At 36.5% G+C, this 25238-nt stretch overlaps 1 protein-coding gene and 2 non-coding genes across 5 annotated transcripts in view; all 3 read left to right on the top strand.

The window, feature by feature from the left end:
- The window catches only part of dre4 (SPT16 homolog, facilitates chromatin remodeling subunit dre4), a 147790-nt gene that overhangs the window by 23199 nt on the left and 99353 nt on the right, over window positions 1-25238 (top strand). For all 3 annotated transcript variants that reach the window (XM_081746042.1, XM_081746043.1, XM_081746044.1), the window contains exons 7-10: window positions 13129-13243; window positions 17485-17633; window positions 21279-21465; window positions 23153-23323. In XM_081746042.1, the coding sequence (XP_081602168.1) occupies window positions 13129-13243; window positions 17485-17633; window positions 21279-21465; window positions 23153-23323 (622 nt within the window). The remainder of the gene's footprint in view (window positions 1-13128; window positions 13244-17484; window positions 17634-21278; window positions 21466-23152; window positions 23324-25238) is intronic.
- Window positions 766-831, top strand: LOC145676274 (small nucleolar RNA U54). The gene has a single exon (XR_014129369.1). It is a non-coding gene; the product is annotated as a small nucleolar RNA U54 (small nucleolar RNA).
- LOC145676272 (small nucleolar RNA U54) lies at window positions 17988-18055 on the top strand. Its single transcript, XR_014129367.1, has one exon. It is a non-coding gene; the product is annotated as a small nucleolar RNA U54 (small nucleolar RNA).

The raw sequence follows: 25238 nt of genomic DNA on the forward strand, positions 1-25238 counted from the left end.
TCGCTGCAGTACATCACAGAAGTGTGATTACTGTAGTTTCTCTGGTAGCTCAACATTCAGCATGTAGTGTAGTTCCTACCTAATATATTGTGGCATATTAATAGTAGCTTTTCATATACTTGGCACAAAAGCAGCCAAAAATTTCTCTAAAAGTATTGAAAGAGTGGAATTATAAATTGAGTTATAGGTATGAATCTGTACCCTCCTCTATATTTGCCGTATTTACGTGATTCTGAGACGCACTTCTTTGTCATTTTTTTCCCCTCCAAAATCAAGGCGAGTTTTAGATTTGAGTTATGCAAATTTAGGCCAGATTAGATGGAGTTTCTCCAAAAAATTGCTAATCCCGTTAGTCACGATTCTGTAAAGAATGTGTATTTTGTGTGTACGAACAGAATGCAGAACTAAAATCGTGCATTTTACGCGAGTGTTGTACCGTAATTACATTAGGAAAAAAAATGTACCAGCAGATGCAAATGAATATACTGGAAATTACAGCAGTAAGTTCAATGTTTCTTTATTTTCCCATAACATTGTTTTCCCATGTTTATTAATCTTTTTTTCTTTTCATTCTTTAAAATCAATGCAGTGTAGGTTTTTCATTTTCGTCAACATTCGAGGAATTATATTTTTATAATTTCAAAAAAATGGGAGTGCGTCTTACATTTGAGGGAGTCTTAATTCGCGTAAATATGGTAATTAACGTATTTTCAAGCATAGAATGCAGTGGAAACAAGGCAGATATTAGTGCTAGAGAACTAAGGAGAGCTATGATGAGAAAATTCGCATGAATACAATTATGTATGTGTTATACGCTATTCTGAGCTCTCAACCAGTTGTAAACAAAATGGACTTTTTACCTTATTTTCTCATTAATTCGAAATTGAAATTAAGATAATTGAATCAGTGAATAGAAAAAGGAGAACATTCCCCAGCACGTTACTTTTGAAAAACGAAAAGTAAAACTGCTTAACGGAAATACCATTGCTTGCGTAAAAATATCTGTATGGGAGATTTGTAGCGTATGTTAAGACTTTTCATTTCCCAAAATTCCAAAAACGTAATAGGTTTGGATATTTAGTTATAGAGAAATTGCTATGATGGAATTTATCCTTCATTTCTGGAATGTTCTTATTTTTCTACTCACCGATTCAATTGGAAAATCGACCGAGGCTGGGTGCAAGATCGGTTCTGGTTCTGGTGCGCAGTCCGTAAGTGCTGGGTTCGAATTCGGCATCCGGACCTACTGTTTGTGTTTCCAGAAATTTTGCTCTTCTCTAGGTGAATAGTGGGATGGTATCTCTATACAAAAATTCCGATCAACTTGTAAAATTCCTTCCTACGTGTCATTGTAAATTGTTTTAATATAAAATGGTTACGCGTTTCTCACTAAGTATATTAGTGGGAACGTTATAAGTATCGCTTGTTTCTGTTGATCTTCATTTAATGGATATCAAAAGCAGCGAACAAAATCTGGAGTAGTAGATTCAGTTCAAAAGTTCTGCTCTTTATAGACAGAGTTGTCAGCACTGCATAGGAGCCACTCTTTCGGGTCTGAGTATTATTTGGTGGACCGTCAGTTAGTTTACTGGACTGGAATCCTGCATGATTCCTATTGCTTAGTGGTTTGCCTTGTTTTTGTGCTAATGTGTTTATTGGTTCTTACTTTACACTGTCAGATTAGATAGTATTAAAAGTACATTCCTGTATTATTCCTCTTTTGTAGTGTAAGTGTAGATACTAGCCACTACACATTTAGTGTTGAAACTGGCGTGGGTGACCCGGGTTCGTTTCCCGGCAGGAGCTCATGTTCGGATTCCACGTTAAGTTGTATGTCCACGTCTCATAGCCTCGTTCTTGAACGGGACGCTAAACTAAAAATCAGATCAAATCAGTTTTGAATTTTATGGACAGTCAGTAACATGGAGCTACTATTACATCTCTTTTAACTATTAAACGAAGGGATGGATATACATGTATACGTACATGTGGATATGTATTGCAAATTTGAGACAAAGGATGAAACAGATGTATATATTGACTTCGCTGCTATGGTGGGTAGCGCACGAGCACCTTTGGTACAGGGGGTCCTTACTTCGATTCCCGGTAGGAGAGGCTTGAAATTTCAACGCATTAGATTCCAACTCAAGCTCCATGTCCATGTCTCATAGAGCCTCGATACTGAAAACGAACTCTAAATTCTAACTGACCAACCAACAAATGTGTATTATACATTCCCTGACAAAAGTTCATAACTATCTACATTTATTGTTATAGTAACTTCGTAAGCAGTGTATAAATTTGAACAGTTTACTACAATGTCCAAAGAAATACATTTTTTTATGTCGAGGAAAACTACTCAAATTGATTTAGCTATTTCAAAACTGAAAAAAAAAAAAAAAAAGTACAGGCTGCATATTCTCTTTTGGTGGCGCCTGTATAGTAGTTTTATTCAGTTATAGATACATAAGAAATTATTAATTCCACGAATTCTTCTTAGGTTTGGTCTACAAGGTAGAAGAAACCCCTTCCGTATTCTATGATGGTTTGTAACTATTTCATTGGAATCATACGTTTATTTATTAACAACGTTCAGGGACGCCGGGTTTTGAAAATCATGAAAGTACTCTTGCAATTCACGACTGGGGAATTCCGGGATATGGAATACCACTGATGTTTAGTGGGGGCCCGGGATTGTAGGTTCCACAGGAACATTTTGAAAATTAGATCCTCTGGAAATTTGAACTTTTAGGTATTTATGAATGAAAATGGATTTTTTTTGGTTTGTTTTGTTTCTTTCTTTCTTTTTCACAGTGGAAAATATATATTCTTCCGAGAGAGTATGGTGCGTAACCATAGAGATCCTAAGATTCTAACCCTAAATCTAAGTTCTCGTCACACCATTTTGAACGCTGATCATTTGTGATATAAGAAGTATGAAAATTTTTAGTTTAAAATAGGACGGAGATATGCTCGTTCAATTTATCACTTAAAAAGTCCTCAGTGTTACGATACTAGTGGTCAGCTCAAAAATGACACGTTAGGAATCACCCGTAGTTGCTATTGAATTGAAAAATAGTTTTGAATGTTTGATGGTATAACCAGTACTACATTTTCCAATATTTCAGTTAGTAGCATCATGGACATTACTGAGAAGGAGAGTTAGTGGAGAGGGTGAGGGCAAAATCTCAAGCAGGCTGTTGTCTCTTAAGCTCTTACGAAAGCAGTCAATATTTCCTCTGAAAGTATTGTAAAAATGAGGTTATAAATTGAGTTATAGGTGTAAAACTGATTTTCTCGTACATATGTATTATTTTTAATAAGAAATGCAGTCGAACAAGGCAGATAGTAAATGTTAACTCTCCTTCGTTTATTTATGATGAGAGAATTTTCATGAATTTAACTCTGTGTATGTTTTATACGCTATTCTGAGCTCTCAATCTATTCTAGGAAAATTTGATTTTACTTAACCGTGTCATTCATTTGGAGAATTTGAAAGTTAACTGAGGTTTGCCGAAAGATTTTAGTCACCTTGTCCATACTCGGAGGTGCTGGGTTCGAATCTCGCATCCGGTTTTACTAACAAGTTTTTTTTTTTTTTTTTTTTTTTTTTAGAAATTTTATTGATCCTAGGCGATTCATTGTCATCAGATAACTTGCTTCGCAATCTCTGTGATCTTGTAAGTTCCTTTAGATTTTTCTATTTATTTTTGAGTCCGAGAAACATCCACGTATAACTCTTGAATGTGAGGCAGGTCATAGCTAATGAAAGTGAGCATCAACATTCTCACTTAGGAGCGGCGGTGTCTCAATGGTAAAGCGTTCATTTCTGGCACATGGGGTCCTTGGTTCGATCCCATCTCGCGCCAAGCGGGCTTTGTGCTGGACAAACACCGTGTGCGTACGTTTTCTCGGGGCTCTCCCGGTTTTTCCCACTTTCTTCATTCCACCATTTCATTCATTTCTCATTATCACCGTCTCCTTTACTCTAGCCGGCATAACCGTGGGACTTAAAACTTAAATATTTCATTTCAGTTTTTCAACATTTCCCACTTTGCAGCCGGAAAGTTTCCTAATCGTATCCCGCTGCTAGCTATCCTTTAAAAAAAAAAAAAAAAAACCTTAGTGTTGCTTCCAGTTTAAAATGGGGTTCGCAGATGAACAGGGAATTTGGTTAATAAATAAATATATGATTCAAATAAGCAAATAACATAGATCGATATGACAGACGGTGTGTTTCTGTCGACGTAACTTCAGCAGATGATACTTCGACTGAATATATCTGGAATTCATTCTCAATAAATGTACAATTTTATTTTGAAAAGTGTCAAAGTATGGGGTGTTTTAGTGGGATGCGCACCTTTTAAATAACTGTGCGTCCCCAGTTAGCAGGTTTTTTAATGTTGAGATGATGCTCTGAACCAAGAGTTTCGATTTCAATACATATCGATATTGTGTTCTTGCGCAGGTCGATTATTGTTCTTTGTTTCCACTTAACATTATTGTTCTTTGTTTCCACTTAACAATTAAAACTGAGTACACAGTTCAATAACGTAGGTTTATTGTGGGGAATTATTGGCTCATTAACCCTGTTGGGATTTCCTCTTTTTGAGGTAAATTTTAGACTTTCACTCAAACAGCTACTGTTTCCTTACTATTTATCGTAGGATCATGGTTCATACTTTTTTTTTCCTCCTCCATAATAGAGCATCCTTTCCAACGGTGGCACTCACTTGTCCGTATTACACACCAGAAACTGGAAAATCGGCGAAAACCGGGAGTTTTTTTTTTTTTTTTGAATTTTAAAATATTTTTGCGCTTTTCTGGCCAGGCCTGGGTTCACGTATGCATCTGAAAATCTTTTCAAAATACGTAATTATGTACACAATACGTGTACAAAATTTCAATCTTGTATCTTGAAAACCCGTGTAACGTGGGTTCCTGTCACCACGGCATGGCGCGTCCTCAGGTTGCGGATCGAGGAGAAGGCCTCTAGATATAGAGGTTAGCTGCGAATATACTGAATAAGCAGTCGCGGACAGACGACTAGGAGTGGTCCTCCAGCTTGGGGGTCTGGGTAAGGCTAACACCCTCATCCTGTAAAAAAAGGTACTTGTTCAGAAACATTCACAAAAGCCTCGGACAAGGACTGATAATTTGGCACGACATCAGCAAAAGAAAATGGACATGAGATTTGGAACATGGAATATTAGAAGTCTTTATAGGGCAGGCGCGTTGAAATCTGTAACGAGTGAGTTAGAGAAATACATAATGGACTTAGTAGGAGTTCAGGAAGTTAGGTGGGAAGGAAATGGATCTGAGAATTCCGGAAATTTTACGTTCTTTTACGGGGAAGGAAATAAAAATCACCAGTTAGGAACAGGGTTTTTCGTTCACAAACGAATATTACCAGCAATTAAACGGGTTGAATTTGTTACTGACAGACTTTCTTTTATTACTCTTAAGGGACGGTGGTGTGATATTATTGTTTTAAATGTACATGCTCCAACTGAAGATAAGGGTGACGATATGAAAGATAGTTTTTACGAAGAAGTGGAACGGATATTTGACCAACTCCCGCGATACCATATGAAGATTCTATTAGGGGATTTCAATGCGAAGGTAGGACGAGAGGATATTTTCAAACCGATTATAGGGAACGAAAGTTTGCATAAGGAAAGTAATGACAACGGTGTTAGACTCGTGAACTTTGCAACATCCAAAAACCTAATCGTGAAGAGTACAAAATTCCCACATCGCGACGTTCATAAATACACTTGGACATCACCAGACGGAAAAACACATAATCAAATTGATCACGTTTTAGTAGATAGAAGAAGACAATCTAGCATAATTGACGTCCGGTCGTTTAGAGGGGCTGATTGTGACACTGATCACTACCTGGTAGCAGCGATAATACGGGAGAGATTATCGTTGAATAAATGTAATACTCAATGTCCGAAAACGGAGAGATTTATTTTAAAGAAATTAGAAGAGAGCCAGGTAAGAGAGGAATACCAGATTGAAGTTTCGAATAGATTCTCGGTTTTAGAAGACTCGGAGTGCACTAGTGTTGAGGATACTTGGATTGAAATTAGAGATAGCATTAAAAGTTCAGCAATAGAAAAATTGGGACACGCGGAAATACGTAGGAACAAACCATGGTTCGACCAAGAATGCATTAAACTAGTAGAGAAGAGAAAACAGGCAAAATTACGGTGGCTACAAAATCCGAATGAAATAACTACACAAAATTTCGCAGATATCAGGCGGGAAACTTCCAAAACTTTTAGAACAAAGAAACGGGATTTTTTGAAAGCTAAAATTAAGGAACTTGAAGATAATAGTAAAAATAAAAATATTCGGGACATGTATAAGGGGATCAGCGAATTTAAGAAAGGCTATCAATCTCGTGCTTATATATTAAAGAAATCTGACGGAACAGTTCTCACTGATACGGATAGCCTCTTAAATAGATGGAAAGATTTCTTTGACGATTTGCTGAACACGCAGCCAAAAACTAATGTGCGTGGAGAAAAGGAGATACACACCGCAGAACCGTATATTCCAGAACCCAATCGAATAGAAGTAGAAACCGCTATAAAGAAATTAAAGAAACACAAATCTCCGGGTGTAGATGAAATTCCGGCTGAGTTAATTTTAGCTGGAGGCGAAAAATTGTGGAACAAGATACACAAACTCATTCTCCTTATCTGGAACAAGGAAGAATTGCCACAAGAGTGGAAAGAGTCAATCATTGTTCCAATTCACAAGAAAGGCGACAAAACTGTGTTACGGTATGTTTTTCACTACCGGTAACATTAGATAAAATTCTATATTACAGTATTCCTTGTACATTTTATCGGTAGGTTATTTTTATAATAATATGTATCACTGCTGACTAGCATATTGTAAATCAGTACCGACAATATAACATTGATAGCTACATAACGTAAGTGATGTAGCATGACGGCTCAGATGGTGTGCTTTGCAGTCACTATATTTATCTTGTTAATATTACGGAATTATACTACGATGACATGAGATAACCTATTTATTATTATTATTGTAGTCAATAATAATGAAATTGTTTTAAATCCAAAAGTTATTCGGCATTAATGTACGAAAGAACGTTATAGGTTAATTTTGTTTACATAATTTTAGGCCTAATGTTTGACCGGAAGAAAGATAGAATTTATTGTTTATCTTTATAGAGATTCAAATTATATTTAGCATAACTGCCATGATTCTCATAAAAGTACGAACACCTTAATGTGTTCCGTGACAAGCTTACCTGGTCTGGGGTTTTGAAGTCTGACCTTGCATGAATTGTGCGTCTTTTCGAAATGTAAACAAACGTTCGCCATGTTGGTATGTCTCAAAGTGGGAATAGCCAAATTAAATAGTTAATATAGAAGAAAAAGAATAATGAAATATGCGGAAATAAATAAATAAATTCTCTTTTCTTTTGTTAAAACTGATTTTATATATTAAGAGTCATAAAAATTAAATATCAATACTGATTATAGTTAAATCTAGTGTTGTCAAGAGGGGGTGTGTAAGGTGTACAGAAGATCCTATAAATAACATAATAGTGAAAGAGCCCAAGAGCCCTTCTAAAATATAACAGGAAAATGTGCATCTAAAAGGAAATTTTGGACCGTAAACCCTGTCAAAACCAGAAATTTGACTAACCTGGCACACAATTAGGCAGAATGGGGCTCTTGGGAAATACCAATAATAACGAGTAGTGTTTCGTTTGGAGACGGCCTATCTTTAACATGGCAATTCAAACGGAGGTTAATCAAAATGAAGAGAAGCCGTCCAAGATGTTTTCTCGGTGCTATTCAGGGTAATTTGGGAGCAAGAAGGATGCTCAGGTAATGTTGGAACCAACCAGACAGTCAACCAGGTGGTAAAATTTTGGTACTGTGTGAGCATCTCAGAATACAGGTCAGTGACTTTATCCTCCATTTTGTTGACTTCTAGAAGTTGCATGAGAACTCCTCTTTAAACCACTTGAAGTATTAGTGACTTTGGGGTATCAGTGACATTGTTTTGATGACTGAATTCAAAATTGTTAATCAGGGACAATAGTCAATTCTCCGTTATGTATGTGATTATGATGAAGAGTTGTTAAGCGTATCGCTAAGTCACACAATTTCAGACAGTCTTTAGAGGGGAAGGAAATGAGTAATGACAAAATCTAATAGTCACGAACTTCGAGTCTTATAATTAGCTGCTGCTATGAGACCAGATAGTGAAAGCTCTGCACATCGTCTTGATGTTGACATCTTAAAAGCATGTTATTTGATAAATATATATTGATACTGTTGACGGTACTGATTCCATAGTCACTTTAAGTTAGCTTTTTTTTTTCTTTCATGAGCGTTGTTGTTGTGATACGGTTAACATAAATTCAAAATTCCACAGAAATTGAATTATGCTGTATAATCAAAACCTCATTTGCATACTTTCGAGAAACTATTGAAAAACAAATTTGTTATTCCTGATAGCGTAAATAGATGTTGAGGCAACTCCAGCGTGCAATTTATTTATGTGTCTGATTTCTTTTATTATTGTGTGAATTTCGTATGATGTGAATATATAAATATATATAATGTGCAAGTTATCCGCCCTCTTAAATATGAAATGTGGTTTCAATATTTGTACTAAATGAGGTAGAAGTAGGATAGCTATAGGTTAGGTTAGATTAGATTAGTTAGGTAGATTTCTTTCTTATTGTGTGTTATATTGCTTTGATATTAATGTCATGCACGGTCTTGCGGATAACTAAATGAATATCGTTAAATGAAATGAGATATAAATATCAAGCTTTTGCCCTCCGTAAAAGGGAGTGTATTCAGTATTTCAAATATGCTGAATTATAGGGAAAATAATAGTAACAAATTATTTTTTTTTGTTGTTGTTGTGTGTTTATTGATTGGAGATGGGCACACCTGGTGAGATATGGAGTTAACCTCAACTGTAAACTATACTATGTTTAGTGATAGCAATGAGTTATTTTCCTTTTCCAATTTCTTAAAGGAATTTTGTTATCCGTTCTTGAAATTGACTCCTTAAGAGATGAAGGAGTATTGTTGTTATTTAAAGAATATGAAATTGCAATAAAAGATATACAAATATTTAAAATTTTATTTGGTCAAATCGAGAACAGTACATATTTGTACATACAGTTGATTGATTAATATTGTCTTCAAGTTGAAGTACTATAAATAAGATTAATGATAGTCTTCGTTTAAGTAAAGCTTAAAGGTTTCGATGCTGGGTGTCGCTTCAGCAAGATCTTGGAATTAATGACACGATTTTTTTTTAAATAGTCAGATGCAATAAACGTTCGTTAATTTTAGAAACAAAACTTGTCTGGTCAGAATTTGAGTTAATCCTTTTAGGCCATTGTGCTTGTTCTGTACTGCATTGGATTGGCGCGCGAATGGTGGTGGTGGCCACACTACTCTTCGGGCATCTGTTCGGTGGGGTATAGACGAACCAGTAATTATGTCCTAAAAGGAAAACATCATGAATAGGATTTTTTTTCTTTCTCCAAAATTTATTTAAAATTTTATGATTCGTACTAGATATAAATGTAAAATAAAATATCTACATTAAATTAACATTATGGAAAAAAAATTAAGCGTTACAACTGACTGTAATAATTATCGAGGCATTTCTCTTCTGTCAACATCCTATAAAATCCTTTCAAATATTCTGTTAGCAAGATTGACCCCATACGCAGATGAAATTATTGGAGATTATCAGTGCGGATTTAGACGAAATCGATCAACTATCGACCAAATATTTACCATTCGCCAAATACTCGAAAAGAAGGGGGAATACAATACCCCGGTACATCAACTATTTATTGATTTTAGAAAGGCTTACGACTCGGTTAGGAGAGAAACATTATACAACGTTCTTACAGAGCTTGGAATACCGAGAAAGCTAATTAGATTAATTAAGATATGTTTAAGTGAATCCCAAAGTAAAGTCCGGGTAGGAAAATTTTTGTCCACGAGCTTCCACGTCGAAAATGGCCTGAAACAAGGAGATGCGTTGTCGCCATTATTATTTAACTTTGTGCTGGAATACGCCATAAGGAAAATCAAAGATAGCAACCAGGGCCTAGAGTTGAACGGCATTCACCGGGTTATGGCATATGCTGATGATGTAAATTTAATAGGAGATGATAGGAGAACAGTAGAAATAAATGCAGAGATCTTATTAAACGCTTGCAGGGACATGGGTTTAGAAGTAAATGCAGAGAAAACTAAATACATGAAAGTGTGTCGGGACCGTAATACGGCAAATTGTGGAGGCGTTAAAATATTAAATAATACTTTTGATAAAGTGGATACTTTCAAATATTTAGGATCAATATTAACAGACGAAAATCATATTCACGAAGAAATTAAATGTCGACTAAAAGCAGGGAATTCGTGTTACTATTCGGTTCAAAATCTCTTGTCGTCGCGAATTCTGTCGAGGAATTTGAAGCTTAAAATATATAAAACGATAATCATGCCTGTTGTCCTGTATGGTTGCGAAACATGGTCGCTTACTCTGAGGGAAGAACATAGACTGAAAGTATTTGAGAACAGGATCCTGAGAAGAATATTCGGACCCAAGAGGAACGAGAATGGGGAATGGCGGAAGCTCCATAACGAGGAACTACATAGTTTATACGGTTTACCCAATATTGTTAGGGTCGTCAAGTCTAGGAGGCTTAGGTGGGCAGGTCATGTAGCTAGAATGGAAGAAAGTAGAAACGCTTTCAAAGTCTTGACTGGTAGACCCATAGGAAAACGACCATTAGGAAGACCTAGGCGCAGATGGGAGGACAATATTAAGATGGATCTCGCAGAGATAGGAATACAAAGTAGAAACTGGATGCAATTAGCTAAGGATAGAAGTCAGTGGAGAGCTTTTGTGAACGCGGCACTGAACCTCCGGGTTCCATAGGCCATAGAGTTAGTTAGTTAGTTAGTATCTTGAAAACAAAGGTCAGAAAAAATTTGGAAGTCTAATCCATCTTTATATATATATATATATTCTAAAAATTTACTGCGTCATTATTATTTGGCCTAGCGTCATGGTTCATACGTCATTTTCTTCAGTATTACGCGCCCTTTCCAACGGTACCACTTACTTGTCCGTATCATATATCTGAACCCGGAAATTCGGGAAAAAATTGGAATTTTTCTGAAAAAATCACTCTATCAGAATATTTGCGCCCCTCGGGCTCGGATTCACGTAGGGATCTTAAAAAAAAATTGAGAAATACTCAAAAGTTGCACACAATCCGTATGCAAAATTTCAATCTGATACCTTGAAAACTAAGGGCGGGAAAAATTTTTGAAATTTACCGTAAGGAAAAAGTCATGTCCCTCCGCTCCAATTTGGCGCCGCCAAGTTGACCATGCGGTTCCAAAACGCATCTTGGATGTTCTTTCGTCCATGCTTGACTTGACTAATAAAAAAATCACAGGTTCAATACGTGCTATATGAGCCTGATAGGCATTTGAACACAACACTACTCCATGGTACAGCTTCGTACCATAAATCCCCAAACCGTCAATTCTGTTAACTTCTACACATAGAGCTTACCGACGTAAAAATGGTGTTCGTGATGACCCTGATGAAAAAAACAGTTCTAAAAGTAGTGCAAAAAATGGAAACCATATTAGGTTAACACGTTAAGGCATGCGGCTGACAATTTGGTGAAGCGGACAAAATTTTGTCTTCAGGAAAAGGGGAATATTTTCAATGTGAATTCTTTGACCAGAGATACTCCCTCATTTTTACTTATTTAAGTTAGTAAATTGTTATTTATCTCAACAATGTACAGTGCGGTAATTAGGAAATGAGACCAGACCGAGTCCGAAAAAAAAAAAAAATCTTGATATATTCTTCTTTGTCCGCACACAGCTTTGCACAGTTCAGCAAGTGATGGAATATCGTCCGAAAGTGTTTTTGGGCGAAGAATTCACGAATACATTTTCCAGTTTTTGTTTTTTCGTTAAAAAGTGGGACACGAAACGTGCACAAAGTTCATTTTCTTCCTCCGTTATTATTTAGCTACCAGTCTTTTTATTCTTTCCTACGAGGTCCGATATTATCCTGAAACGCGTCTCGGTCATTCAAAATGATATCCCGAACGTTTTCAATCATTTCAATTACTCCGATAGACTTAATTGGACCTGGATGCTCGTCGTCTTCTAGGAACTCCCTTCTAGCAGTAAACCTTTTATTATTGAAAAACACGGCATCGAGGAAGGCAATTATCCCCATAAACGTCTATCAACATCTAACTTGTTTCCGTTGGAGTTTTCCCTAAGCGCACAGAGCTTGATATTCAGTATTTATTTCATTGTTGAAATAGTGACGAGGCTTCGGAATATTAGTTTTATTGTTAACCGCACCATACTGGTGACTGGGTAAACAGGAAATTTTTTGCACACGTTTCCAAGGTCACACACAAGATCTACCACTGAAAATCCATGTGAAAACCTAACTTCGCAGCAAAAAGAAAATTAGTTTCTTTTCCTAATTGCTCACTGAGCGTTCCTTTAAAAAAAAAGGGACATCCCACTGAAACACCCTGTACTATAATCATGTAGATTGGATGTCTTTCCTTAAACTAACTCTAATAACTCTATGGCCTATGGAATCCGAAGGTTCAATGCCGCGTTCACAAAAGCTCTCCACTGACTTCTATCCGTAGCCAACTGGATCCAGTTTCTGCTTTGTGTTCCTATTTCTGCGAGATCCATCTTATTGTCTTCCCATCTGCGCCTAGGCTTTCCTAATGGTCGTTTTCCGATTGGTTTTCCAGTTAAGACTTTGATAGCGTTCCTGGCTACATGTCCTGCTCACCCGAGCCTCCTAGTCTTGATAACCCTAACAATATTTGGTAAAGCGTACAAATTATGTACTCCCTCGTTATGAAGTTTCCGTTTTATGAAAGTTAAGGATGTCTTTTCTTACATTTCAAAATGCATAAATTTACATGTTTATCAATAAGTACTGTGAAAATAGAATCATAGGAAAAAATATACTTTACTTTAATAAACAGTTTGAACCTGTACGTATTTTTATAATTTCTTTCAGTGATAAGAATATTCTTCATTTTGGAGCCATTGTCTGTTCCCTAGGAGCCAGATATAAGTTCTATTGTTCAAATATTGTACGAACATTGCTAGTGAACCCTACAGATGAAGTACAGGTACGTATGTTTGTACTCTGGGTAAATATGGACGGGTAATACTGCATCTAGTAACTGGTGTCTGTAGCTAACAATTGTAAGTTGTTTTTGAGCTGTGTACTTTAGAAGATCACATATGGTGTCTCGGTATGTAAGCATATGTAGAAAGGATGTATACTAGTACTCTTACTTTTTAATAATAATAATAATAATAAAAAAAAAGGATCAAAAGATCCAATCTATTTCAATCAAAAATTTTCTTGTAGGCCTTATATCTGAAGAACTACATATAGTGTAGCCAAACCCAAACTATCACTTAACTCAGTATGATGTGCTTATTCCGTAGAAAATACAAAAACTCGATTTAAGGGCCGTTCAAAAATTTTATTACCTCTGATCCAGTTAGCCCAAAAGATCCAATATATATGTCAATCAAAATTTTTCTTGTAAGCTCTTGGAATTGAAGAGTGGTACAAAGTGCTTATTAATATAACACTAACCGTTGTTAGAAGAAGAGGCGTTAGTATGTGAATATAAAAAAGAATTCTTGCGATTATGTTAAGAAATTGATTAGTAATCAAGATTTCAGGGAATCGTATAAAATTGTGTAAATGAGATTCAGTTGGTGAACTAGGTTATAATATGCCTTGCTATGGAATTGTGTGCTGATAAATAGTAATAAAGAAAGAGGCAAGTCCATGCATTGATTAATAATGAGCTATTCAGGGAGATATGTTGTGTTAATGTTTACTTCACTCTGAAGTTACCAAGTTTCACACGTTCTTGTTGGAAAGTCAAATAAAACAATTTGACCAACAATCTTTTGATCAACATATGTAATGCGCCAAATATGTTGTTCAAAAGATTGTTAGTCAAATTGACAAGAACGTGTGAAACTTGGTAACTTCAGAGTGAAGTAAACATTAACACAACATATCTCCCTGAATAGCTTATTATCAACCTACGCATGGACTTGCCTCTTTCTTTATTACTATTTATCAGCACAATTCCATAGCAAGGCATATTATAACCTAGTTCACCAACTGAATCTCATTTACACAATTTCATACGATTCCCTGAAATCTTGATTACTAATCAATGTATCTTCTTAATCTTAACATAATCGTAACAATTCTTTTCTATATTCACATACTAACGCCTCTTTTTCTAACAACGGTTAGTGTTATATTAATAAGCAGTCTGTGCCACTCTTCAATTCCAACATAAGCCTTGTACCAGTATCTGGAGAACTACATATAGTGTAGCCAAACCCAAACTATCAGTTAACTCAGTATGATGTGCTTATTCCGTATAAAAATACGGAAACTCGATTTAGAGGCCGTTTAAAAATTTTGTGCCCCCTGATTCAAAAACTAATTATTGTCCAAGATCGCAATCTTTTGATCCTTTTTTTTTTTTTTTGTTTGTTTTCCTATTTCTTTAAATTAATGAAAGTTATCGGAAAGTAGTAAATATCATACGATGCTAAAGAAGATGAAGCTTGGTTCACGAATCTCTGCCGCGATTCTAATTCTTTTTTGCCGTCAACCGCGGCAGAGATTCGTGAGCTAAGCCCTACACTATAAGAGCTTATATTAGTGGACCGAAAAGTAAGCATTCCTCGTGGCTAATCCGTTGCGGAAGGTCTGGATTGGATTTCCGGTAAAAGTTGGTAAAATAGTTCGACGCACAGAAAGCTGCAGATGTACGTCTAGTATAACCTCGTTGCTGAAAAGGGACTCAACACTTTGAAAGTTATCTACTCGAGAGACGCGAGAAGTAAGACGGAAAAATAATTAGAGAACTGAGATAGCAAGATGTCTATCGGTCACGAAAGTCATGAAAAAGTCACGAAATCGGAAAACGGTCATGAAAGTCTAGAAAAAGTCACAAAATTTAGCTTTTGGGTGACGAATTTTTTTTTTTATTCGTATAAATATAAGTATAGACTGGAAAATTTTGTTCTATAAAATGTCAAGATTCACTACCAAAAATGTCTGTGGTTGGCTTTAGACGCTACCAAATCGCAAGCAAAACACGCTTCCATTGCATGCATGAAAATTCGGTCTAATTCGTACCCAAATTTGCTCTTGATTTTTTTTTTTTTGGTTTGGTAAAGAAAAGGTCACGAAATTTCATTTTGAAATTTTAGTAGACACCCTGGATAGCTATGGATCTTAGAACCTCAGTGGCTCAATGGTAGAGAGTTCACCTCGGGTTCGGTCCCAGCCCTCGGCAAGTGAGTGAACTTTTATGGTGGACAAACACTGTATGTGTAAGTTTTTTTTTTTTTTTTTTTTTTTTTCGGGGATTCTCTTGTTTCCTTCCACTTCTTCGTTTCACGATTATCATCCATCACATTATCACCGTATCCCTTAACCTCGGTGCATAATCGTGAAACGTAATAAAAAGATCTTACTTACTGGACACTATATTGAACGCTTCACGGGTACTTTTCGCTTCTAAAATCGGTCTGTTGTCCTGGTAGTTGTCGGATGAAGCGTTCAACGAAAGTGCTTTTAGTTTTGATTTGTTACTCTTTTCATGTGTTCTGTTATAATTATTCCACTAAAGTTCAGCATTTTTGCCAGGCAACCTCCTGGATTCCACATCGGCAAACAGTTTCACGTTTGGAAATGTCATCTTGCACTTTAGTAAGGAAAGAATTGAAGACGGGTGATGTCACAAATGTAATATCTAGATTTCTGTTCTTTAGAAACTCAGTTGACTACATGATTTCCTGTTAAAACTTGAAAACTGAAACCGCTTCTGTACACTTTCAATCAGGAAACATTACCGCGTGACTTTGTTTGTTTGTGTAATCCCTCAACTGGACTCTTTCTATTTCTTATCATTCATTGTCTTACAAACTGTTCAGCGCAAGGGCTTATGGTGTATTTTCTTTTATGCTGTATGATAGTGCGTATATTGTTTGGGGTGTAATTTTTTCACGCATAGAGAATGTGCTATATGACAGGGTTCCTACTGGTCAGCGAAGTCAGGGAAAACTCAGAAAAAATGGCGCAGGTCAGCGAAGCTCGGAAAAAGACTAGAACAGGGAAAATCGGAAATTTCATAATTTTTTTTTCTAACATTAATTGTACACCAATTTCAGCTTAACCAACCATTTTAATACCTATTTTTATGGAAGGTAAGTGGAATGTACGCATGAGCAATTGATTACTATGTGTCTCTATAGAATAAATGTTCTCATATATAAATATTCACCGTTATTTGTTCCTTATTTATATGCCAACGTCATCTGACACCTGTCATGAAAGTCAGGGAATTTTCCTGCTAAAGGTCAGGGAGAAGCCAGGAAAATAGAGTTCTCTAGATCAGTAGGAACCCTGTATGCGAAATTATGAGTTGATTTTTTAGTTTCTCAGTATATGTAGACTTCTGACCAAATTTAATTGTTAATCCTATTAAATAAAGGGTTATTATAAATGATGGACCCATTTTTAAAGACGTGTATTTATTAAAGTACAAATCCAAAATGAACCATCTTTATACCAATGGAAAGTGGAAGTTTCAAAGTTTTTTTGCAATACATTATAAATGTTCAATGTGTCTACCGTCTGCTGCACTGCAAACGTCTATGCGGTAGCTGAACTCGTCTCACACATGAGCAAATGTATCTACTGTTACTGAGTGCACGGCAGCTGTGATACGGTTCCGCAGATCGTCCAGAGTTATTGGTAGAGGTGGGACGTAAACAGCTTCCTTAACATAACTCCATAAGAAGTAGTCACATGGGGTGAGATCAGGAGATCTCGGTGGCTACAAGTGTAGTGCCAAGTCTTCATTTCCCCTGCGACCTATCCAGCGCTGAGGAAGGGATGCATTCAAACAGCCTCGTACATGAGGGTGCCAATGGGGCAAAGCTTAATGCTTTTTCTAGTTGTTGGTTCAATACTAAATTTTGTGCGAAATGCCCACTGCACTACAATTTGTGACTCACTTCTTGCGAACTCAAGAACGCAGAAAACCTTGTGCTCCACGGTAGCCATCTCACTCACAACTGAGAGGGAAACGAATGGCGGCCTACTGCCGCGCGAACTCTGCCGGCCGCTTCGGGAACCATCATTGCCCACCGAAACTTTCAACTTTCCTCTTTCCATTTGTATAAAGATTGTTCATTTTGGATTTGTACTTTAATTACTACGAATTTTTAAAAATGGGTCCATCATTTATAATAACCCTGTATATTTATCGAAATTGATGGGTAATTAATAAATTGTTTTCGTTCTCTGTTGTAGAATAATTACACGTTCTTAGTAAATTTAGAAGAAGAAATATTAAAGGCACTTCAGGCTGGAACCAAACTCTGTGATGTATATAATGCTGGATTGGAGTACGCCAAAAAAGAGAAGCCAGATTTGGTGGATCACTTAACTAAGAATTTTGGGTGAGTTTTCTCTTGTTTTGCAATTCTGATATTTTTTTTTTATGATTAATCGGAAACGTTCACGGTTTTCTCACTTTTAGTGTCATGTTAATATTGTAATGAAAAGGTTGTTTGTGAATGCATGATATCGATGTAGGTGGATGAATATTTAATAATAATAATAATAATAATAATCTCGAAGCAAATAACACATGACATCTCCACACTTTGTTTTGAAGTTACTACCACACTGTGACGGAGAAAAACAATCCTCCGCTGCTTTCTTTATACCGGGAATTCTAGGAAATAAAGCACCAGTGCTTTGAAACTGAGCATAATGAAACGTTTCCATGAAAAACACTGATAAACTAAGGAGAGCTATGATGAGATACTTCTCCATGAATATGGTGATGTATGTATTTATACGCTATTCTGAGCTCTCATTTATTTATTTGTTATTATTATTACTTTTAATCATTTGTAATTCAGTGTAATTGAAGATAAAATTTAAAAGAATAGGCTTCCTTAGTTCTTAGGCAGACTTGAGAAGTCCAGATATTCAGCATCTGACTACTCCATTGCATGTATCTTTATTACAAATGTACTAACATAATTTTTACTTTCTTGAAGTTTGATTTTCATACTTCTCTGTTTTTGTTGCAGTTCGTATTTTTGTAAGTAAATAAATTTTCCAGAAGAGTTCGGTGGGGTGTTGATAAAGATTGAACAGCCGGGTGATAAAGCTGAACCTTGGTGAGCCTTGAAAGCTGAAACCGGGTGATAAAGATTGAGCCTTCGCTTGAAGGCTAAAACCGGCTGATAAAGATTGAGCCTTAGCTTGAAAGCTGAAACCGGGTGATACAGATTGAGCCTTAGCTTGAAAGCTGAAACCGGCTGATACAGATTGAGCCTTAGCTTGAAAGCTGAAACCGGCTGATACAGATTGAGCCTTAGCTTGAAAGCTGAAACCGGCTGATAAAGATTGAGCCTTAGCTTGAAAGCTGAAACCGAAAGCTACCAGAAAGCTGAAACTGACCTAGTGTTCTGCATATTTTCCTTGTGAGTTAGTGCGCCTGCCATATCTGTCATACATCTTCTATAGTCTCTGCAAATACAAAATTCCTCGACTGCTGGTGTAGCCACTCACTTGCAGCGTTAGTTGCCTTCTGAACACTCCCAAAACATTGTCAGTTTCTTGAGATTCGGGAACAGATGATAGTCGGAGAGTGCCAGATCAGACATATGGGATCTGGATTGGGATAACACTGTAAACCCTAAGGGGGTCAATTTCACTGTTTCACCGTAAGTGTGTGACGAAATATTGTTATGCAACACGATGGCGCCTTTGAGCAACTTTCCTCTACAATTTTCCTAGATATTTTTCCTGAGTTTTGGCAATAGAGCACGGTAATATATTGCATTGATGGTTGAACTGCGTTGGAGGTAATCTATTAGCAGAACTCTTTATCGACAAGATAGGATTGTCATTTATTTCTGCTCTGATCTTTGCACACAGAATCTCTGACCTGCGGGAACTCATTTTATTGCCACTCCTTAGGCTGTTCCTTGGTCACAGAATCATAAAGAGTAAATACATGTCTCATCACGAGTTATCAGGTTATCCAGGAAGTATGACTCACGCTGTGCAAGATATTCCAAAACACTACAGAAATTTCCATACGTTTCTTCTTTTCTTGTACAAATCCGCGGCAAAAAACCTGCAACATGAGCATATAAGTTTATTGTGAAATGACGAAGTCTTTTGCTCCAAAATAAGTGTGCACGGGAGAAGGCCGAGGTTTATCCTGGCGTGATTCGTTCCACTTAAACGTTATGTTCATTCCCTGTGCTGTTAGGCGTAGTTTCACAATAAACTTACATCCTCATGTTGCAGGTTTTTTGCCGCGGATTGTACATGTCGAAAGTTTTGGGATCCATTTTGCTCCAGTCTTCCTTATGTGCAAGTAGTCGTAGACAGTGGCACAATCTCTCAGTGAATCCCCAAACATGTAGCAATATTTTTGGTACTATTCTGTGGTCCTCAATGATCATGTCCATTTTAAGCCACAGAGAAAGAAACGCCTTCCATTCCCCCCCCCCCCCCCATACACACTTTCAACACAGACATTACGCAAAAGTGAAAAACGACTGGAATTTCGAAATGTATGGATGGAGAAGAATGGAAACAATTAACTTGGTCGAGCGGAAAACGTATGAAAGGGTGCTAGAAATAGTGGGAGAGAAAAGAACAATTTTAGATATTGTTGGATTGAGGAAAAGACACTAATTAGGACATTGGCTGAGAAGGAACTGATTATGAGGGAAGTGCTAGAGGGTATGGTGGCAGGAAAGAGAGGAAGGTGGCGAAGGAGGCTACAGTTGATGGACGATATAAAAACAGAAAAATCATGCGTAAAGACGAAGAGGGTAGCTGAAGGCCGTGATGCATAGAAGCTTCTCTATTGCGGCAAGTGACCTACCAAAAACGGCAGAATACCTATGAAAATGAAATCTTGAAGTTTTATGTCCCACGATTATGTCGACTAGGCTAAAGGAGAGACGATGATGATGAGAAATGAGTGGAATGAATAAATTGAGAGGAAAGGGGAGAACCCGGAGAAAATCTACGCACACGGTATTTGTCCATTACAAAGTTCACTTGGCGCGAACTGGGATCGAACCAAGGACCCCATGCACCAGAGGTGAACAGAATACCTATGATGATGATATTGAAATGATCAGTTTTGAATGGATCATTATCACCCAAAGTTTGAAATAGTTTTTCGTGGATTTGCTTCGCACCTTTTGAAGAGATAAGAACTTAATTATAGTCATGTGCTCATTTTTATTTTACTTTTCTTGAGGCTATGCTATTTATAACTTTATATCTGAAAATGAGCAAGATGTTAAAATCTTGAAAACATTGGTAAGTATATCACAAGAGTTTTAATTTCCGAACTTAGTTCCTTAAAGGTAAGGCTCAACCTTGATCAATACTTCAATATCTTTTATAGTACTAGCGCCGAATCGTGAAGTACCGATTTCACCAGCTAATAGAACGCGAGGGTGTGTTCCGATCGTCAACCCCCACCCATCAAATTTTGTCAGTGTCTTCTCTCGCGCTACACGGAAAACATCTTCCGAGAGTACAGTGTTGTCGGATTGGCGTGAAGTTCTTTTTTGTTGCGTTATGTTTTCGTTGTTACTATTTGTACTATTGTTACCATTTTAGAATAGTTGTTACAGTAGTTATTGTTGTGCAGTGTTACTATTGGTGATTTTTAAATGCTTTTTTTTTTTTTTTTTTTTTTTTTTTTTTTTTTTTTAATATATACTCGTTTACTATGTCTTCAAAGTTTGGCAGCATTGTTGGTGAATTTCAGCTGTTTGACGTTTCCCCAAGTGTGCGCTCGGGAAGCGGCTCCACGAATTGTACCGAAGTTTTCCGATGTGTTGGAGCTCAAGCAAAATATTTCTATGATTGGTTTAGAGCCCAAGCTTCACGACTGGGCGCGAGTACTATAGCAAGTGTTTAATTTTCTTCCTTATATATCAGATCCTGTTTTTCCACCACTTTTACGAGGCAGTAGCTTCGATACTGGTTAAATACTGTAGTATTTTTGTATGGTTCTCTGCACTAATATGTGATGTATAAATATTTTCCAGCTTTGCAATGGGCATCGAATTCCGTGAGAGTTCGCTGGTGATTGGTCCGAAGACAACTGCAGTAGCAAAGAAAGGAATGGTATTTAACGTCAATGTTGGCTTATCCAATTTACAGAACAAAGCAGCTCAGGATAAAGAGGGAAAGACGTACGCATTGTTTATCGGGGACACCGTTCTTGTGGCTGAGGTAAATTTCAGTTTGTATGTAATATAATAAAAGTATTAAAATCAACGTACCGTGCGCATTATTATTATTATTTATATGTCAATCTGCGATAATTTCGACACCTTTAATACGCCTGTAATTGTCCCTTGATTTATCGAAACACACACCTCCTAGAAGTCAAATATCAAGTTGATCACAGCTACATTACAGTTATTGGGTTCTTTTTCCACATATAAAATCAAACCAATTACTTCATACTGCTCAACTAAACTAAAATTGGATAAACTTCTGATACGTAAGCTGAGCACTCAACTATTAGGTCAGCGTTTCCCAATGTCGGTGTTATTTTTGCGAATGGGAGTGCAAAACAGAAGAAAAGAAACAAGATTAACCCTTTATTGGGCAGTGTTGCTCTCAAACAACATTGCATTCTATTGCGTTATCCGCACGAATTATAAATTCAGTGATCATTTAATTGGCATTATTGCTTTCATACTATATTCATATACATGATTTGCGGGTCGCTTCTTTAGATACTTCTAATCTTCGTCAACATTGGACAGTAAAATTTAGTATTGTACAATCCGCGGCAAAAAACCTGCAACATGAGCATATAAGTTTATTGTGAAATTACGAAGTCTTTTGCTCCAATATAAGTGTGCACGGGAGGAGGCCGAGGTTTATCCTGCCGTGATTTGTTCCACTGAGACGTTATGTTCATTCCCTGTGCTGTAAGGCGTAGTTTCACAATAAACTTACATCCTCATGTTGCAGGTTTTTTGCCGCGGATTGTACAAGCTGTATATTCTGCGTTCCGCGAAAGTTCTTTTTCAATTTTTTTTATGTGTGGTTTCTTGCTCTGTAGGAAAATATTTCAACAAAGCTGCTGGTAAAGCTGAGAGTATTCTTATGATAGTTTACCATAACAGGACAATGCTGCTCAGTAGCTACATATAAGACCTATTTTATGGCAATGCTACTTTGAAATAAACACCCTGTATTTTGTAACCAAAGTACAAAAATACTTTAAAAATTACGAAATTATGATCAGGAACACATGATTCAACCATAAAAACAAACTAAATATTTCAATGGTAATGCTATCAATGCTTACCGATTAAAAGGTTAAATAATTGCTGAATAATTATTTTTGTTTGTTTGTTAGTGTGTATGTATGTATGTGTGTGTGTACATACTGATATAATATATATACTAGTATAATATGATAATATGGTACCCATAATGGATTGCTATAAAACTGACGCAAGCAAATGTACCATAATTACAGTAGAAAAAAAGTACCAGCAGATTCACATGAATATACCGTAAATTCCAGCAGTAAATTCAATGATTCTTTATTTTCCCATTAGATTGTTTTCCCATGTTTATTTTTTTTTTTTCATTCATTAAAATTAATGCAGTGTAGGTTTTTTTTTTTTATATTTTTAAAATGAATGCAGTGTAGGATGACCGCCAAGGGTGCGTCGTACATTTGAGGATTTTTTTTTTTTTTTTTTTTTTTTTTTTCATTTTCAAAAATTGGGGGTGTCTTACATTTGAGAGCGTCTCAGATTCGCGTAAATACGACAATAAAGACGAAAGTCTGGTCTTGTCTCGCTATCAACTGCACATTAATTAGTAAATGTATATTATGAACTGTTATCCTAAAATATTTATGTTGAATTAAAGTGCGTTTTTTTTTTCTTAGGGACAACCAGCAACTCTCTTGACCATCTCTAAAAAGAAAATAAAGAATGTAGGAATATTTTTGAAGGATGAGGATGAAGAAGAGGAAGAAGAGGAGGAGAAGGAAACAGATCAAAAGCCTGAAATTCTGGGAAGAGGAAAACGAACGGCTGTGCTCGAGTCCAAACTTAGGGTAAGAAACCTAGGATTTCTCTTAATTAGCTAGTGTAAGACGGCAATTAAATACTATACAAATAAAGGGATAAAAGAATAGAACTTAAATATGTAGGAGTTGGAAATTGAAGTAATTTATTTTTCGCCAAAGTAATCTCACTGTAGAATTGTACAATATGTATTTGTACTGCAATTTTGGAATTAATTTTATCATACGGAAGTGATACCGAAAACTCAGAAATCTAAATCCCTTGTCATGTGAAACATGTAGATTGGTGATTTCTGTCCTGCGAACATCTATAGCGCTAATAGTTTTCCAATCAGTGATCCGGTCCAACTTTCCAATTAGTGACAACACCCTGTATACACATTTCATATCTTCTCATAAGGTTATAGCCATTTAGGTCACGATGATTTTCTTTTTTAAAACAAAAAAGTGATTATTTCCGTTACAATAAACATAGTCATTCCTGATTGTACTCCTAAGTTCGACTACATAGACAGTTTTATACAAAACCTAACCTAACCACAGAGCTCCTTCGTGGCTAAGCGGTTAGCGTATGCGCCTTTGGCGCGGAGACTTGAGTTCGAATCCCGACGGGAGCTCACGTGGTTCGGATTCCACGTTAATCAATAGGTCTACGTTGCATGTAGTCTCGCTGCTGAACGAAACGATAAACTCAACATCAACTCAAAACCTAACCACGTACTATTACTTAACATATCTTACGTAGGAAATATTGATACTTTGTCGTGAACTAAAGATTAACATTAGCAAAGAGGTTCTTGGCTTAATTCCATTTATACATAAAAATATAAGGTTTTACAAAGGCTTGAGAAATGACCACATATGCTCTAAGTAGTGTAGTGGAACCAACTTTAAATCAATAATTTATAATACATAAGTCGTAAAATCATGTATGTATATGTATTCCCGCTTTATAAGAGTGTTTAACACTTCCTACTGCATAATTGTGATATACATAATTCTTTCACTCTGACAATTTATCGCTAACACCATGATTTCGAATTTGGACATCGAGAGCTGTAAACTTCCGTGTTTACGGCCAGAAATAATATCCATTCTTCCGCCATATGAAAACTGAGGATCTCGAAACCTCAGTGAGAGTTTTTAGGAGGGGGACCAGCTAGAAGCCGTATTAGACAAGCGAATTTTTACCGTAGGTCTTACTGGCAGTAGTTAGACCAGTGAACTTCAAAACCATCCAAATACGTGGATGAAGCGTGGCTAGGTACTAATAGAAATAAGGCTTTATTTCATCAATGTGCGCTATCACATTCATTTTACAGATACATCATTACAATCAACATTTTGCTTAAAAACATTAAATTCAAGAATTCGGAAAGATAGGGGCAGGTGCTTTTATCTATTATTTGCGCTCCTTTAGACAGGTTGTCTATTGGTCACGAATGTCATGAAAAAGTCACGAAATCAGAAAACGGTCATGAAAGTCATGAAAGTTAGCTTTTGGGTCACAGTTTTTTTTTTTTTTTTTTTATTTCTTTTATCATCCACAAATATAGGTACAATCCGCGGCAAAAAAAACCTGCAACATGCGCATATAAGTTTATTGTGAAATGACAAAGTCTTTTGCTCCAAAATAAGTGTGCATGGGAGGAGGCCGAGGTTTATCCTGGCGTGATTCGTTCCACTTAGACGTTATGTTCATTCCCTGTGCTGTTAGGCGTAGCTTCATAATAAACTTATATCCTCATGTTGCAGGTTTTTTGCCGCGGATTGTACAAACTGGAAAATTTTGTTCTATAAAACGTCAAAATTCACCACCAAAAATGTCTATGGTCGGCTTTAGACGCTACCAAATCGCAAGCAAAGCGCGCTTCCTTCGCATCCATGAAAATTCGGCCTAATTCGGACCCGAAATTTGCTCTTGAGAATGTTACGAAATTTTATG

This window comes from Thermobia domestica, chromosome 18, assembly GCF_964235325.1.
Source record: "Thermobia domestica chromosome 18, izTheDome1.hap1.1, whole genome shotgun sequence".
Lineage (NCBI taxonomy): Eukaryota > Metazoa > Arthropoda > Insecta > Zygentoma > Lepismatidae > Thermobia > Thermobia domestica.